This window comes from Homarus americanus, unplaced genomic scaffold (genome assembly GCF_018991925.1).
Source record: "Homarus americanus isolate GMGI-L3 unplaced genomic scaffold, GMGI_Hamer_2.0 scaffold11150, whole genome shotgun sequence".
Classification (NCBI taxonomy): Eukaryota; Metazoa; Arthropoda; class Malacostraca; order Decapoda; family Nephropidae; genus Homarus; species Homarus americanus.
The window spans coordinates 2,982,444-3,002,005 of record NW_024720555.1 but is presented as its reverse complement, the minus strand read 5'-3'; the positions used below and the strand labels follow the sequence as shown (position 1 = coordinate 3,002,005).

The 19,562-nt window shown below is 36.0% G+C and overlaps 1 protein-coding gene across 7 annotated transcripts in view; it reads right to left on the bottom strand.

Moving 5' to 3' along the window:
* The window catches only part of LOC121860627 (sex-lethal homolog), a 122,054-nt gene that overhangs the window by 67,376 nt on the left and 35,116 nt on the right, over positions 1 to 19,562 (bottom strand). For 5 of the 7 annotated variants that reach the window (XM_042357882.1, XM_042357883.1, XM_042357877.1 and 2 more), the window contains exons 3-5: positions 4,346 to 4,524; positions 2,106 to 2,219; positions 750 to 922 (exon numbers count right to left, since the gene is read on the bottom strand). In XM_042357882.1, coding sequence (XP_042213816.1) covers positions 750 to 922; positions 2,106 to 2,219; positions 4,346 to 4,524 — 466 coding nt within the window. The remainder of the gene's footprint in view (positions 1 to 749; positions 923 to 2,105; positions 2,220 to 4,345; positions 4,525 to 19,562) is intronic. The other 2 variants (XM_042357878.1, XM_042357880.1) reach the window with 1 other exon arrangement.

The window sequence follows — 19,562 nt, the reverse complement described above, 5'->3', positions numbered from 1 at the left end:
TTGTTTAACTAAACCATTCGAAAAGCAATTACGGTAACATCTTTTGAACGAAAGAAAGCGAAAGTCATTGTTTTCGTCACGATTTTATCCCACTTTCCACTTTAATACGTACGTAATTTCAGCAAAAATATTACATTTCCGTGAATGCATTATATCAAGCACAGTATGAATAGAATACCATTGTAATATAACAATATTTTGAGTCCTACTCTTTCCATTTACAGATTACTGTACAAGCCCATAATAATGGCTCCTAAAGTAGATAAACTTCGTTGTGTGAAGAGAAAGAAGAACACGTTGAAATTGAGTGACAAACTTGAAATAATTAAGAAACTAGTACGTGGTGTGAGCAATACTGTTCTAATGGAAACATACGACATTGGAAAGTCTACAATTTATGATATAAAAAAGGCAAAGAATAAAATTCTAGAATTCACAGCTTTTTCATTAAAACTGCTCATTTTGATAAATGAAGCATGCTATATTTGCTAATGAATAAACTATCAAAATGTACCTGTTCACCTCTTCTTTATTCCTCCTTAAATTTGAATTTTAAAAGTACTGCCTGAGAATCCGGAAAATCCGAAAATCCGGACCGACCCAATCCCCAAGCAGTCCGGATTTTTGGACTTCTACTGTATAGTAATAGAGCGCACTGCATGATACCAATAAACACATATTAAATTTGAAGTAAATAAGTTATGGTGCTAATGACAACACTTGGGAGAAAACACAACAGAGACACTCACCACTGGTTCCACCTCTCGTGTTACTAAGCCCTGCGTGATAACCAGCGTAGTAAGCTGCTTTCATTTTACCGTGTTCTTCTGCAACCTTAACCACTAGGGGCTCTGTACCACCCTCGGGCACCACACCATTCATGCCCACAATTGCTGCTTCCGCTTGAGATTTCTTGTCAAACCTGAAATGGTAATTTTAAAGGACCAAATAACAAAGAGAACTACTGTATGCATAAACTACACTTCATAAGGTCAAGGTGGATATGGAGATTAGTAAAAGACAAAAATATTTGGCAACATAAGAATATATGAAGAACATTCTGATTTAATCACCTTGCTCTTCATCTGCAGAATGTTAAACTATGCTAGCCAAATTGGGCCTCAGCATTATTTGCCTACAATGCTCAAAAACTCCAACATATCCAAAACAATAAGGGGTTGTACTAAAGCAAAAACATTAACCACCTACAATGAATCACAACCTCTCCCCACACAGGACCATTTCAACATCACTGGCACACAACTCAATTCTGCGTGTCCTACCCATCCATTCCATCCAAAACACAATAAATGACCCACAGAACATATTCCTACATTATAGACTAACCCATCTACACAACTATAATAATGAAAGCACCTCAAAATCGAGGATGGCCGGCCCAAGGGCCACCGAGGCGTGAATTTGTTTAAGGTGAAGAAGCTGTCCTCCAACACAACAACCCCACCCTGAGTTAACGAGCTGCATGACCCAGTGTCAAGGAAAGTCCGAGAAGACCGGACAACTCGCCAACTGCACTGGCTAACCATTACCCTGGAATATGATCTGCAAATCGATTAACATCCAGGTCCCCAATTACTGTTGGGTAGACAAAGGCAAATGGCATAAAGAAACTTGCCACAACTATACCTGTATCTACAAACACCAAAAAGTTAGTAGCATATTACAGCCAAACAAGATACTAAACATTGAACATTAGATATTCACATCGCAGAAACAACCCCCCAAGCAAATGAATGTACAGTACAAGTACCTGTACATCTCACCAGACGGCATGGTCATTAACCTCACTATACCCTTTAAAAAACAGAATCCAACTCACCCAAAGTCATACTGAATTACCAATGTTGCCCCACAGAAAACAACTCGCCTATGGTACTCACCACAAGCCTGATATCCACCCTACACAAATCTTTCAACGTAACTTCCACAAAGGACGCCAAATACGAGGGAGGGACTATAAAACATAATTCACACATGGGCCAACAAACTAAAACAATCTTTGAAATTAGTCAAGTGAGCACTGTAGGTGTTTGGCTTACCTATTTGTAGATGAATTAAGAGAAAAAAATCATATATTCAGTTACCTGACAAAACCAACACCTCGTGGAAGTCCTGTCACTTTATCCTTTAGTAGGTTTTTCTGAACAATTTGGCCGTACACTGCAAACAACTCCTCTAGTTGATCTAGTGTGTATGATCTGTAAGGAAAAACAAACACAAGAAATTAGCACAAGTCTTATAGTAGTGAAAGTCTTATGGTAGTGAAAGTCTTATGGTAGTGAAAGTCTTATAGTAGTGAGTCTTATAGTAGTGAAAGTCTTATGGTAGTGAAAGTCTTATGGTAGTGAAAGTCTTATAGTAGTGAGTCTTATAGTAGTGAAAGTCTTATGGTAGTGAAAGTCTTATAGTAGTGAAAGTCTTATAGTAGTGAAAGTCTTATAGTAGTGAAAGTCTTATAGTAGTGAAAGTCTTATAGTAGAAAGTCTTATAGTGAAAGTCTTAAAGTCTTATAGTAGTGAAAGTCTTATTGTAGTGAAAGTCTTATAGTAGTGAAAGTCTTATGGTAGTGAAAGTCTTATGGTAGTGAAAGTCTTATAGTAGTGAAAGTCTTATGGTAGTGAAAGTCTTATGGTAGTGAAAGTCTTATAGTAGTGAAAGTCTTATGGTAGTGAAAGTCTTATAGTAGTGAAAGTCTTATAGTAGTGAAAGTCTTATAGTAGTGAAAGTCTTATAGTAGTGAAAGTCTTATGGTAGTGAAAGTCTTATAGTAGTGAAAGTCTTATGGTAGTGAAAGTCTTATGGTAGTGAAAGTCTTATAGTAGTGAAAGTCTTATGGTAGTGAAAGTCTTATAGTAGTGAAAGTTATGGTAGTGAAAGTCTTATAGTAGTGAAAGTCTTATAGTAGTGAAAGTCTTATAGTAGTGAAAGTCTTATAGTAGTGAAAGTTATGGTAGTGAAAGTCTTATAGTAGTGAAAGTCTTAGTGAAAGTCTTATAGTAGTGAAAGTTATGGTAGTGAAAGTAAAGTCTTATAGTAGTGAAAGTCTCTAGTGAAAGTCTTATCTTATGTAGTGAAAGTCTTATGGTAGTGAAAGTCTTATGGTAGTGAAAGTCTTATGGTAGTGAAAGTCTTATAGTAGTGAAAGTCTTATAGTAGTGAAAGTCTTATGGTAGTGAAAGTCTTATAGTAGTGAAAGTCTTATAGTAGTGAAAGTCTTATAGTAGTGAAAGTCTTATAGTAGTGAAAGTCTTATAGTAGTGAAAGTCTTATGGTAGTGAAGTCTTATAGTAATATAAGTCTTATAGTAGTGAAAGCCTTATGGTAGTGAAGTCTTATAGTAGTGAAAGTCTTATAGTAGTGAAAGTCTTATGGTAGTGAAGTCTTATAGTAGTGAAAGTCTTATAGTAGTGAAAGTCTTATAGTAGTGAAAGTCTTATAGTAGTGAAAGTCTTATGGTAGTGAAAGTCTTATGGTAGTGAAAGTCTTATAGTAGTGAAAGTCTTATATTAGTGAAAGTCTTATGGTAGTGAAAGTCTTATGGTAGTGAAAGTCTTATGGTAGTGAAAGTCTTATAGTAGTGAAGTCTTATAGTAGTGAAAGTCTTATGGTAGTGAAAGTCTTATGGTAGTGAAAGTCTTATAGTAGTGAAAGTCTTATGGTAGTGAAAGTCTTATAGTAGTGAAAGTCTTATGGTAGTGAAAGTCTTATGGCAGTGAAAGTCTTATAGTAGTGAAAGTCTTATAGTAGTGAAAGTCGATTATTCGTGGATATCCCCCCAGGATGTACCCAAGAATGTCTATGGGTAGTTTTAAAGTTGCCAGCATTTTTGCGGCTGGGACAGAGTCAATCGTTCTAGAGACAGTAATTTCCTTTACCTGTATTGGGTTTTGTATATTCTGTAGGACATTATAAAAAAATCAAGCAACTTTATAACATTCATATTTATAACATTTGTAACAAGAAACTGAATAAATTGAAAAGTTCTTTAAAAAATCTCTTCTTAATTACAGTACTAGTATAATATTTGTTCCTGATTCTTCACGTCAGTCATAACTAATGAACTTCAACCCTTTACAAAAACAAATGATAATCTTTAACTACAATGAAATCTCTATTTAACAAACTATACGGAGAGGAAATGCCGTTATATCAAGGGTCTGTTAGACATGAAACTTTATCTAACGAACTGTATTGATATAAAGTCTGTTATATTGAGGGTCCATTAGATGTGAAACCTTCCATCTAAAGGACAAAATGAAGATAAATCTCCGTTACATGGAGGTTTCAGTGTATATGTAATAAACTGGTTTTAGACGTCACTCACCTGGGAATATTCTGAATATACAGGTTAGTTTCCTTTATATCTTCACCCGGCGGCCGTGCATAGGACACCTTGATGCGTTTGTGCTGCACTGGTAGATTATTCAACTGCAGAATGGCTTTGGCAGCATCTTCTGGCTTCTGATACTCCACAAAGCCAAATCCGAACGAATAGCCAGTCTGCTGGGATGACCAAGTATAAGGAGAAGGTAAAAATAAATGCTATTTTTTGAAGACCTTATAACTAAACAAAATAAAATTAAGAAAATTAAAAATGCAAACAAATTTAAAGCATTAAATCAATAAAAATATGATAGGACCATATACAACACAAACCCAAAATGCACAAAAAAATATGAATACAAATGAATTATAACAACCAATGTTTAACACAATATAAAGTATACCTGTACTGTATAAACAACTTGGTTAAAAAATATAAATAAATAAATAAATAAAACCCATGGCTGCCATTCACACTTGGCACATTAAAAAATGTCTGCCCACATTTGATAGCAAACCACATACATACTGGTACTGTACTGAGTTCAAAATCCTGTATTATCAGCAACTTACCTTCACAATGTGTATATTTTCTATCAGTACAGTTGCTTACTTCCCTGTATACTACTGTACAAATCAGCAACTCAACTTCACCTAATTATGCTTCAATTACTTAGTACAGTGACCCCTCGTTTTACGAACGCCTCGTTTAACGAACGCCTCGTTTAACGAACGCCTCGGTTAACGAACTGCCTTCCATAAGGATCTTCAATTCGGTTAACGAACAAAAATTCGGTTAACGTATTTCTTACGAACCGACCTCAACATGTTTTCGCTTGCACTGGCCGGGCAACCAGCTTTAGTATCAGTCCGCCAATACATTAATCGGTTCTAGGGCTTAAATTCCTAACTATTTTAGTAAATATCAAGAAGTTTGTACTATTCAATAATTTTAAAAGTTTAATATACAATTTTTTAGTCATTTTAACAATTATTGAACATTATTGAAGGTAAAGTGACTAGTTTAAAGCGCAGCATCCAGCCTCTTAACACAGCAAACAGGCGTTAGTCTCTTTGTTTTCACTGGAGGTAACATCTTGCTTGAGACTCTCTTCAACTAAACGCTTTTTTCTGTGTTTCCAAGCAAATTATTGGTCATTTTGAAATATATTTTACATATTGACAATATATAATGCAGTACAGTGTTGATTTAAAGAAAATAATCTTGAAATACACCAAGAGAACTAAAATTTTATGGGTGAAATGGTGCCATGGGGTGACTTCTCTTCCACCCCAATGCCTTCTCTTCTTCCTTCTCCTCCACCCCCATTGTAATTCCCATCATCATCATCATCATCCAGGAGCCTTCTACATACACACCTCAAAGTAAGTGAACTTTTCTACCATTTTTTTTGAATTTAGGAAATTTTCGGTGAGCTGGAACCAATTACTCAAAAACCCATTGAAACAATGGTTTCGGTTAACGAACTTTTCGGTTAACGCACGACCTTCTGGAACGGATTGAGTTCGTTAACCGAGGGGCCACTGTATGTATTTGGTATACAAATACAATATCAAATCTTGGTATTCAATTTGAACTGTCTGGCTTCCCTCACTATATCGTGTGTGTAATACAGCCTCTAAACCGTCATCAAACACGCTTAACTCTCACTGTATATCACTTTCTAATTATACCAATCCCTTATATACTAATACTCTAACAAATCCCTTATTCTCTCACACTCTAACAAATCCCTTATTCTCTCACACTCTAACCAATCCCTTATTCTCTCACACTAACCAATCCCTTATTCTCTCACACTCTAACAAATCCCTTATTCTCTCACACTCTAACCAATCCCTTATTCTCTCACACTCTAACCAATCCCTTATTCTCTCACACTAACCAATCCCTTATTCTCTCACACTCTAACCAATCCCTTATTCTCTCACACTCTAACCAATCCCTTATTCTCTCACACTCTAACCAATCCCTTATTCTCTCACACTCTAACCAATCCCTTATTCTCTCACACTAACCAATCCCTTATTCTCTCACACTCTAACCAATCCCTTTATTCTCCACACTAACCAATCCCTTATTCTCTCACTCTAACCAAACCCTTATTCTCTCACACTAACCCAATCCCTTATTCTCTCACTCTAACCAAACCCTTATTCTCTCACACTAACCAATCCCTTATTCTCTCGCACTAACCAATCCCTTATTCTCTCGCACTAACCAATCCCTTATTCTCTCACACTAACCAATCCCTTATTCTGTCACACTTTAACCAATCCCTTATTCTCTCATACTAACCAATCCCTTATTCTCTCACACTAACCAATCCCTTATTCTCTCACACTAACCAATCCCTTATTCTCTCTCACTAACCAATCCCTTATTCTCTCACACCAACCAACCCCTTATTCTCTCACACTAACCAATCCCTTATTCTCTCACACTAACCAATCCCTTTATTCTCTCACACTCTAACCAATCCCTTTATTCTCTCACACACTCTAACCAATCCCTTATTCTCTCACTCTAACCAATCCCTTATTCTCTCACTCTAACCAAACCCTTATTCTCTCACACTAACCAATCCCTTATTCTCTCGCACTAACCAATCCCTTATTCTCTCGCACTAACCAATCCCTTATTCTCTCACACTAACCAATCCCTTATTCTCTCACACTTTAACCAATCTCTTTCCAATTCCTACATCTCAAAATTCCTCCTTCTCTCTCTGATGAACTTCCATTCCCTGAACCAACTCCAATTTAATGCTATACTGTACAGTATTTAATGTTTGACAACTGGATAATTGTGAAACAAACTTGTAGTACTTTACCAATTAATCCATTTACCATTCCATCATCAATTCATCTTCTCCTTTGAACATACTATACTGTAGTATTAATCACCATGCTATCTTGTCCCCCCCCTTCATTATCTTCCATAATTTATGTCACGCCTTAACTGATGGGAAAACACTGACGGTCATACCCCAATCACATAGCTCTTCCTGAACTATGTATAATTAGTTTTCAAAACCAACCAACCTCTGTAATAAGTCTACTCTTAATCGTACTTGTGCAGCATTTTAATCTTGTTTTAGATATTAATCTTTCTCCTCCTACAGTACAGTATAACCTAAGTCTCAACCCATTCTCATACATTCTTCCTCCCCCCCCCCAAAAAAAAAAAATCCAAATTACCCTTTTACTACAGAATACAAGTACTGTACTGGATTCATAAAAGCTCAAAGATTGAATAAACACTTAAAGCAAGCAACCCTTGAAGGATACTTCCTCGGGTAACCATTCCTAAAATCAACAAAATCTCAAATTGCCAAAAACTTGGGAAATTGTCCCATGGTTTACCTATGACAGATACTAATATGATATGATTCATTAGTTTTCTTCTTCATAAAATGAAAGTTAAGAATTATTGTGCTGTGTGGTGTGTAAACAGTAACTATTTACACAGCATATAATTATTATTAATATACCTGTACTGTATTGGACTGGCATACCAAGTTCACAAAATGAGGGACTCATCCTGAAATCCAATTCTATGACCAAGTCTGTATTATCCCAGGACCAAAACACAGAAAACACAACTAAGACTACAGATAGAGTACTTCTTTTATTAGTTCTTGACGTAACTAAGAGCCCTTAAAGTTGACGAGTCATGATGACATAGGCAGTGCACACCTCAGTCACCTGTCACCACCCATAAGCTGCATGTCAGGTTCACATCTCACATCCAGCTGACTTTATAGTTACTCCTTGAGAGAGGGAGAGTGACCGAGTGTCTAGTCAAGACTCGGTATTAAAGTATCAAAAGCAATCATCCACTTATCTCACTTAAGTCCCAAGCCAAAGGTAGCACGGTAGGCTTCAAATGTGAAACACCCAATCACTGAAGATGATTACAGTACTGTATACAATAAGATACAAAAACGAATTCTAAAGCTCAACACCACAACACATTCCTGCAGTTTTATTCCAGGTATTGGCTAATTAAAAGTCTTAGCCAATAACCCAGTCCAGTAATCAGCTGAGTGGTCATTATTGATAGAATTCCAGAGTTCTTAATCTACGGCTGTGCAAGTTTGTGGTGACAAATGGAAACTTTCTGCAACTTACTATGAGATACCAAAGCAGCTCCAAATCTAAGGCACCATAATTGAAAGTAAACAAAACATAAATATGCTTCCAAGAAACAGTGGCATCACACTTTATATAAAAAAAACCCCACTTCCTATAAACTCCTATTGTAAAGTTAGTAGGAATCTAAAAGTGTTGACAAAGCTGAAGGAAGAGAAGCCAAATTCTATTATACTAAAGGGGAGTTCCCTCTGTAATAATTCCATAAACTGTGACAATTCTTATTTACTGCATTATTTCAGTAACTGAGAAAAACATTTCCAAACATTTTTATCTATGGAGAATTAATCTATCCCTACATGTAATCTTGAAGAAATTATGCAAGGCTGGGTGTTAGTGATTGCCTGCCTTCACAAATACTGACTGTACCATCCAGTTTATTTCCTTTGAATGCATTTCAAAGGCATCATCATCTTCCCCAACAAAGCACCTGATTTACACCAACTCCCTCATAATATGTTAGGACTTGGTGAAACAAGAAAGTTCTGTTGCTAGATGAAATAGCACCTTGAAAAGATCTTTATGAACCATCACAGTAGGCACGTTATCTATATTTTTTTTTATCTGAAGGCTTAAGGGTTTTAAGAACAAAGATTTGAAAAAAAGAAACTGGATACCGTCTACTAGAAAGTCTCTCAAACTGAATCCATATTCAACAGAACAATATAAACATACAAACAGATTAGAGTAGTCATTTACAATTGATTTTATTTGTAGAGGTAAGCCAACAACTTGATATATGTACAGTATATCTATCCAGACACGGTCCCTTTCATTTTAACCAAATGCTATCCAACCAATGAACAGACAGATGCTTTGAAAGGTTCCCCTATGATCACCAAAGGTTATGCAAAGCTGTTATGATATAACGAATTAGCTTTAAGCCTTGAGTGGCATTTGCTGTTCCCAAGACCTCTTTTGAGGGTTCTAGTTTCAATGAGATGGTATAACTAATTAGGAATTTCAATCTGCCAATATTCATGGAATTCCTTAGTTATAACACAGAAAGCTTGGTGAGAAAATGGGTAAGTTATTCACAACTACCTTAAGGTCATAAATGTAAAAAAAAAAAAAATTAATACATTACTGTACACAATACATAAATGGATAAATAAAATAGCTAACTGCAAGTGAAATATATATGAGAAAAAAAAATTAAAACCTTGAAATCTAAGTCTAAGAATCATTACGAGAAGAACAAAACAAATCGAGGCAGCTATTGAGTGTTGGTCGTGTTAAGTACAGTAATATCATCAAAGAAGAGGTACAGTGTTTAGGCAGTGCAGCTTGAAATAGTCATATATGAAAGAGGCCATATGTGAATACTGTATTAAAAAAAGTACCCCTGATGTGGCAAGATTGAGTACATAATTGGAAGGGGAAAGGAATGGAACAGGAGAGCTGGGGAGAGACATGGAGTGATGCTAACGAAATCCAAATATGACTCAACGTGATGTATGACAGCTTGCAATCCTATTTTCTAAGAAATTACTGCTATAGTGCTACTTAATCTGACACCAGATTTATTTTGAATATGTTTCTGGGTGTTTTTGTGATGATCTGGAATGCTGGGTCATACACACTATTAAAAATTACTAAAGTGACTAATAATAATACAAATTTCACATGAAAATAAATAAACAAATAAATAAATATACTGTATTTCACATAAAATAAATAAATTAATTAAAGTAACTAAATGCAAATAAAACGTTAAAACTATCCATAAGACATGGATGCCCAACACTGCAGTGACCCACATAGTTTAGCTAAAGGCTAACCAAACTCTTTAATAATAATAATAATAATAATAATAAAATCCCATAAATTCTTTCTTCTGATGGAGCATGACAGCTCTCACAGTAAAGGATGCTTACCGAGGTGTTCCAAGTCTTCATACAACCCACCCACACTCCTACCAACACTGAAGAGTTACTCCTTTTTTTGTTAAATTAAGTACCTGTACAGTGTCCTTCCCTCCTCACTGGGGAATTCTGAATTAGGAGAAATTTTGTGAATCTTTTAATACAAGATTTTAAACCACTAAAAGTTCCAAATTTGGACGAATTCCAAATGTTGAATAAATTACTATGCACAGTCACCAGGCAGTAACATTAGCCAATAATAACCTCACATGATGCTTTAGTACAGTACAGTACTGCAATAACAAGAAAGTGGACATCACATGGTACTATACAGTACCAAAGTTATTGTACTGTACAAAAATCCCTAAAGCAATAAAAAAACAACAACCATAATTGATACCAAACTATAAGAGTACAATACTGATTATCTGTCAACTATATGATATCCAGCTTACTTTTCAACTATAAGATCCGTGTAGTAAGTGTTATCTGCTCAGATAACCGGGTAATTAAGTTACTGTAATATGAAGAAAAAATCTTATATTATTTTTTTATACATTCTTTGTTGCTAAACTGGTCATGACCAAATCCATTACATCTACAATTCAGAAAACCGAAAAGAAAATTAGAAGCACATTTTTTTTTCTCTACTTTACTGACTACTTTTCATTATTTACCTTTGTCTATCTCCATTTGCAATTTCCTAAAAATCTTGAATATTTTCTTTTATAAATGTTTGTACTATATGTAAATGCTGTATAAATATAGTGTATACAGTAGCTAAAAAAGTATCTATGCATACTGTGTGTGAAACAGTATGAGACCACGGACGATCGGTCTTGGGATATGTGACAGTAATCACTTAACTGTTTATTTTATTCCTATATGCCAACTCACCCCGTGTTGGATACTGAATGGCGATGGGTGAAGACGCATACAAACCCTCCCGAGACATCACGAGTTGTACATATAATTGGAAGTCAAATGCAGGTTAAGAATGAAATATTGAATGGGACAGTTTGGAGACAACAAACACTAAAAATGATCCGGGATTACAATGATACTACAGTACTACTTGAACTTGAAACACTCATTCTGCTATTTTAGGAAACAAAATTAAGGTGAAGATGTTGTGGAAGACCTTAATAATATCTCCTAACAGTTGTTATTAACTGTACTACAGTATTGTATCTAGTTGAGGTAGAGTTGGCACATAATTTTGATTTTATTTTCGGGCAAAATTTTGGTGCTATACTTTCACTCATAATTTGTATGTTATTTTTGGGGGGATTTTGTTTGTAAGATTCTAAGCAAGCTAGGAAAGATATGGCTATGGTCGTGTATCAAAGAAGCAACCTGAAAGCCCCACTTGGAGGTACAGAGTGGCAATCCCCCATTCCTTTCCTGAGGTAATAAGAAAACTCACACAAGGCAAAAATCATGATGGCTGAACATAAAAAAAAAAAGTTACAGCACCACAAATGCTGTACAAAGTGGAAGGAAAATTGGACAAGGAAAAATTCTAGTCACCGATTGGTGGTAAAATGTGAAGAGGAGAGTAGTGAAGTCTGGTACTGTTGCCCTGGGGTTGAGATAAGGTGAGCCCTCATGGTGGTGGCAGGTAAGGGCCAATGAGATGTGATTACATGGTCTAGTGATTGTGATACAAATGATGTTGGTAGTACAGTAATATATGGTTAGTGGTACAAGTGGTTAGTGGTTCAAGTGGTTGGTGGTGTAAATGGTATGGGGTGCACATGTTAATGGTAGTTGTTGGTGGTGGTACACTGCTTTATCACCTGTGGACAGTGAACAAATAACTTGCCTTACTCACAACATTAGCACTTATAGAATAAAATTGCTTAGTTATTGTAGATATGAGACGAATATTGCTGTAATATGTAACTGTACTTTTTACCATTATTGATTCAGGTCTCTGTATTATACAGTGACCCCTCGTTTAACGAAATTTCGGTTAACGAACTGCCTTCCATAAGGATCTTCAATTCGGTTAACGAACAAAAATTCGGTTAACGAATTTCTTACGAACCGACCTCAACATGTTTTTGCTTGCACTGGCCGGGCAACCAGCTTTAGTATCAGTCCGCCAATACATTAATCGGTTCTAGGGCTTAAATTCCTAACTATTTTAGTAAATATCAAGAAGTTTATACTATTCAATAATTTTAAAAATTTAATATTCAATTTTTTAGTCATTTTAACAATTATTGAACATAATTGAAGGTAAAGTGACTAGTTTAAAGCGCAGCATCCAGCCTCTTAACACAGCAAACAGGCGTTAGTCTCTCTGTTTTCACTGGAGGTAACATCATGCTTGAGACTCTCTTCAACTAAACGCTTTTTTCTGTGTTTCCAAGCAAATTATTGGTCATTTTGAAATATGTTTTACATATTGACAATATATAATGCAGTACAGTGTTGATTTAAAGAAAATAATCTTGAAATACACCAAGAGAACTAAAATTTTATGGGTGAAATGGTGCCATGGGGTGACTTCTCTTCCACCCCAATGCCTTCTCTTCTTCCTTTTCCTCCACCCCCATTGTAATTCCCATCATCATCATCATCATCCAGGAGCCTTCTACATACACACCTCAAAGTAAGTGAACTTTTCTACCATTTTTGTTGAATTTAGGAAATTTTCGGTGAGCTGGAACCAATTACCCAAAAACCCATTGAAACAATGGTTTCGGTTAACGAACTTTTCGGTTAACGAACGACCTTCTGGAACGGATTGAGTTCGTTAACCGAGGGGTCACTGTATGTTATAATCATACTCCCTTTTGTCACTGTGTTAGTTCATGTTTTAGGCACATGCGCGCTGTACGCGCATGCGCAGAGAGAGATACCGGGAGAGATTCCAAGACAGGACGCTGTTCCCCTGTCTTAACTCCTTTTGTGTGTTTGTCCCAGAAATAGAACTTACGAACTTGACACCAGTGTGTTTCCTTCACCCCTGATTGGAAGTATCACCTGGGTCTCCCACAGTTATATTTAATGCTTTGTCATTTCTGAGAGGTGAATGATCACATAACCAACAATGAATAAAATTATCTTTAATCTACAATACTGTACACTTTACAGTAGTATTAATCCAACAGCTGCAAAATGCCAGTTGAGTGGTCTGCAATAAACCAGGTGGCTACCAATATTTTGGCAATTTTAAAAATTGTGCACCAAGTGACCCATTTATAGACTCCATCTTGATAGCCTGGATGCCTCCTAGCCCCCTGGATGCCTAGTTATGCCCCAGTGTACACAAAACCATCATGGAGTACGATCATCTCCTAGTAGCAAAACCTAATTAAATAACATTTATTCTTTTGTTTTCCATAGACTGTATACATATCTTTACTGCTGTAAAATTAAAATGTTTTGTAAAAGAAATTTCTGTTTTTCTAGAACATTGCACATATGATGTGAGCCACCACAAGGATGGCAAGCTCCTTACCACTGTCAACCGTTGGTAGATAAATTATTTATTCTTTTGTTTTTCATTAGCCTCCATGCATGTCTTTATTTTTAAGATAAATGAAAAATATTAAGAACTTAAATTTGTTCAAGAAAACTGCACATACTGTACATTGAACAACATATTTACCATCAGCTGCACCAGACAGGTCAACAATCAAGCTTTCTTGATAACATATGGACTACATTAATATATATTAATGATTACTTCTTTAATACAAATCCTAATTATAATACAGTATCAATATGTATATGATTAACACTGCATGATACAATTATCATCAAGGAGGATCCAACCGCCCAATGAAGCTACCAGGCTTGGAAAGGACAAAACAATCCCGATCAGTAACTGAAGGCACAAAATGACTAAGAACACATTTGTTCAATACAGTATTTGATTAAAATCAAATTTTAAGTTCATTTTTTCTTTCCATGTTATAATATGCCTTTTAATAATGCTACCCATCTTCATACATGCACACAGGGTCAATTAACTTTCTCAGGCCTTCAAAATCTCTAGGCCTCCCTAAGCATAAAGTTTCCATAATGCATCACACCAATGCACTGTAATTTGTTGTTTTATCCAAGAGTCCGTAAGTTACCAGTTTAAGTGAGTTGGTGGGAGACTTTTATGTCTCAATGACATTAGCTTTTTACACAAGTTTATAATAAATAGAACTTACAATGTTACTTTAATTTCAGTTCATATGATGACCAATAACAAATAATAAATAAATAAATGAAAGACATCAAGGATCCACAGAAGGTGGCACACACAATTACACTTCATAATTAAACTCCCCTTTGTATGTAACTAAATACTGTATCAATATTTTTATTTTACCTTAGTTTGAAATAATGTGTCTATAAAAACTAAACTTACTGTTTCATACAGACCACTATCACAATCATCAACAAATGATTGGTGTAGCTACAGAGGGCAAGGGTGGGACAAATTCTTCTTGAACATTTACAATTCCACTTTCTTTTAGGTATAAATCCTAGTGATGTTGACCTTGGGGTACTGCTGGTCAGTTTTACATAGTGAAAAGGTGAAAGTGGGTCCCATAAGCCTTGATGCCCCATTAGGAACAATATAGCACACTGAATACCAGGCCTTCACACACAAAGAGGCAGTGTGGCTAGCACCCAACTCAACCTCCTTGCTTTCCCCCAACTGTGAAAGTCCAGTACAGGTACTGTATATACCTATTCAAAGCCGGGTCAGAAATCATTAGGATAGGGGGAAATTACTGTATTCATTTGGCTGCTCCACCCTATTAAGTTGAGCATGTCCACAAAATCACAGAACAAGCACTGCCACACATTAACTTAAGTCAGGGCTGTTCACATCCAGCACAGGAAATCACAATGGCCGCAGGCAATAGAATACAGAAATACCTCTACTCTCTGCCAAGTGCCTAAGTGATCTTTTCCTTTAAAAGGTACAATTCTTCCTGTCTTCCTGGCAACTAATTTGTCAATTTCTGAGATTTTACAGTAATACAAAATAAACTGTATGTGGAGGAAGACTATTGTAATATAGACAACCTTCTTCCTGAAACAATGTAAAGAACAGCCATAACCTTATGTGAGAATAAAATAAAGGAAGTGCTTTGCTGCCAGAATAGAGCCAGATAAAAGATGTCTGAACGGTTGAGTAGCAAATAGGGGACTGGAAGTCCAACAAGCCTGAGGCCTGTCACATAGTTTACTTAGGTAACATGGCATACTGTACTCACCATGGTACTGGTAAAACTTACAGCTCCCATCTTTGGGCAGCAGGTTTATAAGGGATGTGGTTAAACAGCAAGAAAGCCTGTATTTTAATGGATTTTGGGAGAATAGACTTGTTGCACAGGTGGAATGTTTTTAGGAATCCTGGGATTAAACTAGCACATTGTCTACTCACAAGTCTCCCAACCCTCTTCACAATGTTGAGTTCATGAATACTGAAAACTTCAAAATGTCATCCTGCTTTTGCACCCAGTCTGATTTTATCAAGATTCTTATAATCTTATGTCCACACAAGCCTCTGGGTAAGTATTTACATGAACTTTGCATTGGATTGAACAACCCACTTTTATCAGCTTTATTTTCTTCTCCTAATTAAATAAGTATAATTGGGACACCCCAGCAAAAAAAAAAAAAAAAAATATATATATATATATATATATATATATATATATATATATATATATATATATATATATATATATATATATATATATATATATATATATATATATATATATATATATATATATATATATATATATATATATATATATATATGCAAGTAAATCACTGTGAGTGGCTGATCTGGGTATGTGCTGATAACTGAGAAAGAAGAAAACACGAAGTTCCAAGCTAGTGTAATTCATCTTCAGGGTAGGTACTCACCTGAAGATGTAATTTATATAATATATATATATATATATATATATATATATATATATATATATATATATATATATATATATATATAAATCACTGTAGGTGTATATATGTATATATGCTGATAACCTGAGAAAGAGAAAACCACCACACTCACAGGAAGAAACAACGAGACACCTGCTTTCGTCTTTATTCAAGTCATCTTCAGAGGCAACTGAATTACATGGACAAACACTGCAGCTCAGAATCAAACAACATAAGCACAATATCAGAACAGCATCTGAAAGCAGTTTGTTTGTTCATGTTAGGAATAATAATCATCCCATTGCTTGGGAAAAGCTAGAAGTGTTAAATCATCTTGTGTCATAGAAAGACTTCTGGTTGAAGCTAGTTTGATTAAGGAATTAAAATCAATAAACCTTAGTGATGGTCAGTTCAAAACTCATAATATGTTACATAAATTTATTTGTCAATGGCCCAAGGTTAAAAATGCTTTGAAAACCTTTGATCTAGAAGAAGGACAGTTATTTAGTGGGTCCCTTATTTTTGACCTGACCTGACTAGTCACGTTACCGCCTTCTCTTAAGCTCCTCTACGTGTGTGTTGGTGTGGGGATTAGTGGATGACATTATTATGACCTGACCTGACATGTTTTATAAGGTCACCCTGTATACTTATGACTCTCTCTGTCCATTAATCCAGTTGCCTCTGAAGATGTCTTGAATAAAGACGAAAGCTAAGGTGTCCCGTTGTTTCCCTTTTCCCATGATTTTATCAAGATTTATCTTATCCACGTTTCATTGTGGATCTACATGATATATATATATATATATATATATATATATATATATATATATATATATATATATATATATATATATATATATATATATATATATATATATATATATATATATATATATATATATATATATTATATAAAATTCCAGTTTAACGTCAATTGAACCCACGGGTACCATGAAAGTGAAACCGAAACCGTGGAAAACGCGAAAGTGAACAACAGAACATATGGGATTAATTCCAATAGAGACTGGCCCACCCCAAACTCCACTTTTTCCAAGATAATACCTATGTTGCAGTAAAAATAACATCTTAATTTTATGATGGTATGCACACACAATTAATATTTACGAGAAATACAGTAGAAATAAGAAGTCGCCAGGTTAATGTCCATTCAAAAAATGGACTCAAATCCCTACACCCCCCCTCTTCCCAGCTCACTAGCTCCTACCTCTGAGAAATGTTTGGGTGAAAACACCAGATTTTAATGTTTAGTAATAAATAATAACTCAGACTAAAGTTAGGATAATATAATTGACATTTACGGATTCCTTGCAGGTCAGGAATATTTTGAATGTAAATCCTATATATTTTGCACAAGCGATAAAATATTTGCATTGTGTAAACCAAATTATTACATTAGATCCAAAAATTTGTATGTCTAATGCAAAAATCCATGAGGTTTATATTAAAATGATCATCATATTGTAGAATTCAGCAATGTAAATTATATTCTGGCGGAGTAATTTGTATGAATTTTATGAGCTAAATAAAAAAAATTATACTTCACCGAGCATATGAACCGCAGAAAGTGAGTCAGGTTCTGGCAAGGTGTAAAGTGGGGTAATACTGTGATGCAGCCGCTGTGTGTGTGTGTGTGTGTATGTATAAATAATAAAGCAGGTTGAAAGAGCTAGCCAAAAAGAGCTTGTAATGAAAGGCTGAAAAATATACAGTTACACATTTGGGAATAGGTTTAGAATTACAAAATAATATACAAGTAACATAAAGTGACACAAATAAGACATATAATAACTAGATGAGGAAAAGCTCAACCACAGTTCATTTCAACATAGTGACAATTTTAAAGGAAGTAGTGTTTACTGGGAGTGAATACACTGGTTTATTACAAGATTGATAATTTTTACAATGGTTGGGACTGGGCTCTTATAGCGATCGGATTACGTTACCGCGTATAAGGCTGGATACTTGATTTGTAATTAATGGGAACAGCAATTCTCCGGACTAGGGATCTCAGGTATTAGTAAGGCGATTGTCGAGGATGGTGTGAAGCTTCTTACAAATTTGCAGATATGGGAGTCGTGGTGATGGTCAGTGAAATTAGAAAGGGTCCAGTCAATGTTGGCGCTTCTTGATATGTGGAGTAGGAAGGAGAATAATCTTGCATGCCCTCTTTTGCACTTTTTCTAGGTGTTTATGTTGTGTGGCAGTTGGGGAGGAAGACCAGGTGGGGGAGGCATAGGTGAGCAGGAGTATAGATGTTGTGTAAGCCACTGAGGAGCCGGGTGGAGAGACTCGAGGACTTGAGTCGGCGGAGAGGTGGAGGCAGAGCAGGAGGATTTGACAACTTCACTAACGTGTGGTTTCCAATTTAGTTTGTTGTCGGGACCTAGAGTAATGGAAGGAGGTGGGACAATGTCGGGAGGAGAGGGATGATGTGCATAACCATGGTCTTGAGTATGGTTGATGGTGACATGGTTGTTGGTGGCCCAGTTTTTGGAGACTGTTCAATAAATCCTGAAGGGCGGTATAGTTGGAACAGAATTGTTGGCCAGCTGATCCCCAATGGTGATCAATCAAACATATTTCCAGCGAGCAGGGGGTTTCTCTTGGGGCATCATTATTGAGCATAAGGAAGCGGAAATGGTCCCCATCTTGGTGCCTTGGGGGCGCCACAGGTGAGTGACTGAAGGTGAGAACAGCCCCTCGAGCGTGCAACAGCTGCGTCGGTCACTGAGAGTCCTGTAAGCCATGGTATAAGACTTCTCCAAAGCCGAGGTCAATAGCTTTGTTGGTAATTATATTGTGGTGAGCTAGGTGAATGCTTTAGTGAAATCAATGAAACAGCTACAGACGTTTTCGTTTCTCGAGATGGCGGTATATGTATCGAGAAAGCTGATAAGACAGTGAGTGGTGGAGGAAGTTTTCATGTTGCTTAAAATTGCTGAGGGTCTCGACTCTGCAATATCAGCATAATGATCGAACACAAACTTTTCACAGATTAGGCTGGGTATTGGGGTACGATTTTAATGAGTCGTATGATTTAAGGATTGTGGGCTACAGTTGACTTGGGCACTGGTGATACATAAGAGGTCTTCCAGTCAATGGGCATCTGGCTTGAAGCTAGAGAGAAGCATTGATGATGGAGCATGGGGGTTTAACTTAGCTCGGGAGAACTCCTTGAAGGTTTCATTGGTAGAATCCAATGGGAATTGGTAGGCGTTTTAATTTTAGTTGTCCAGGGCG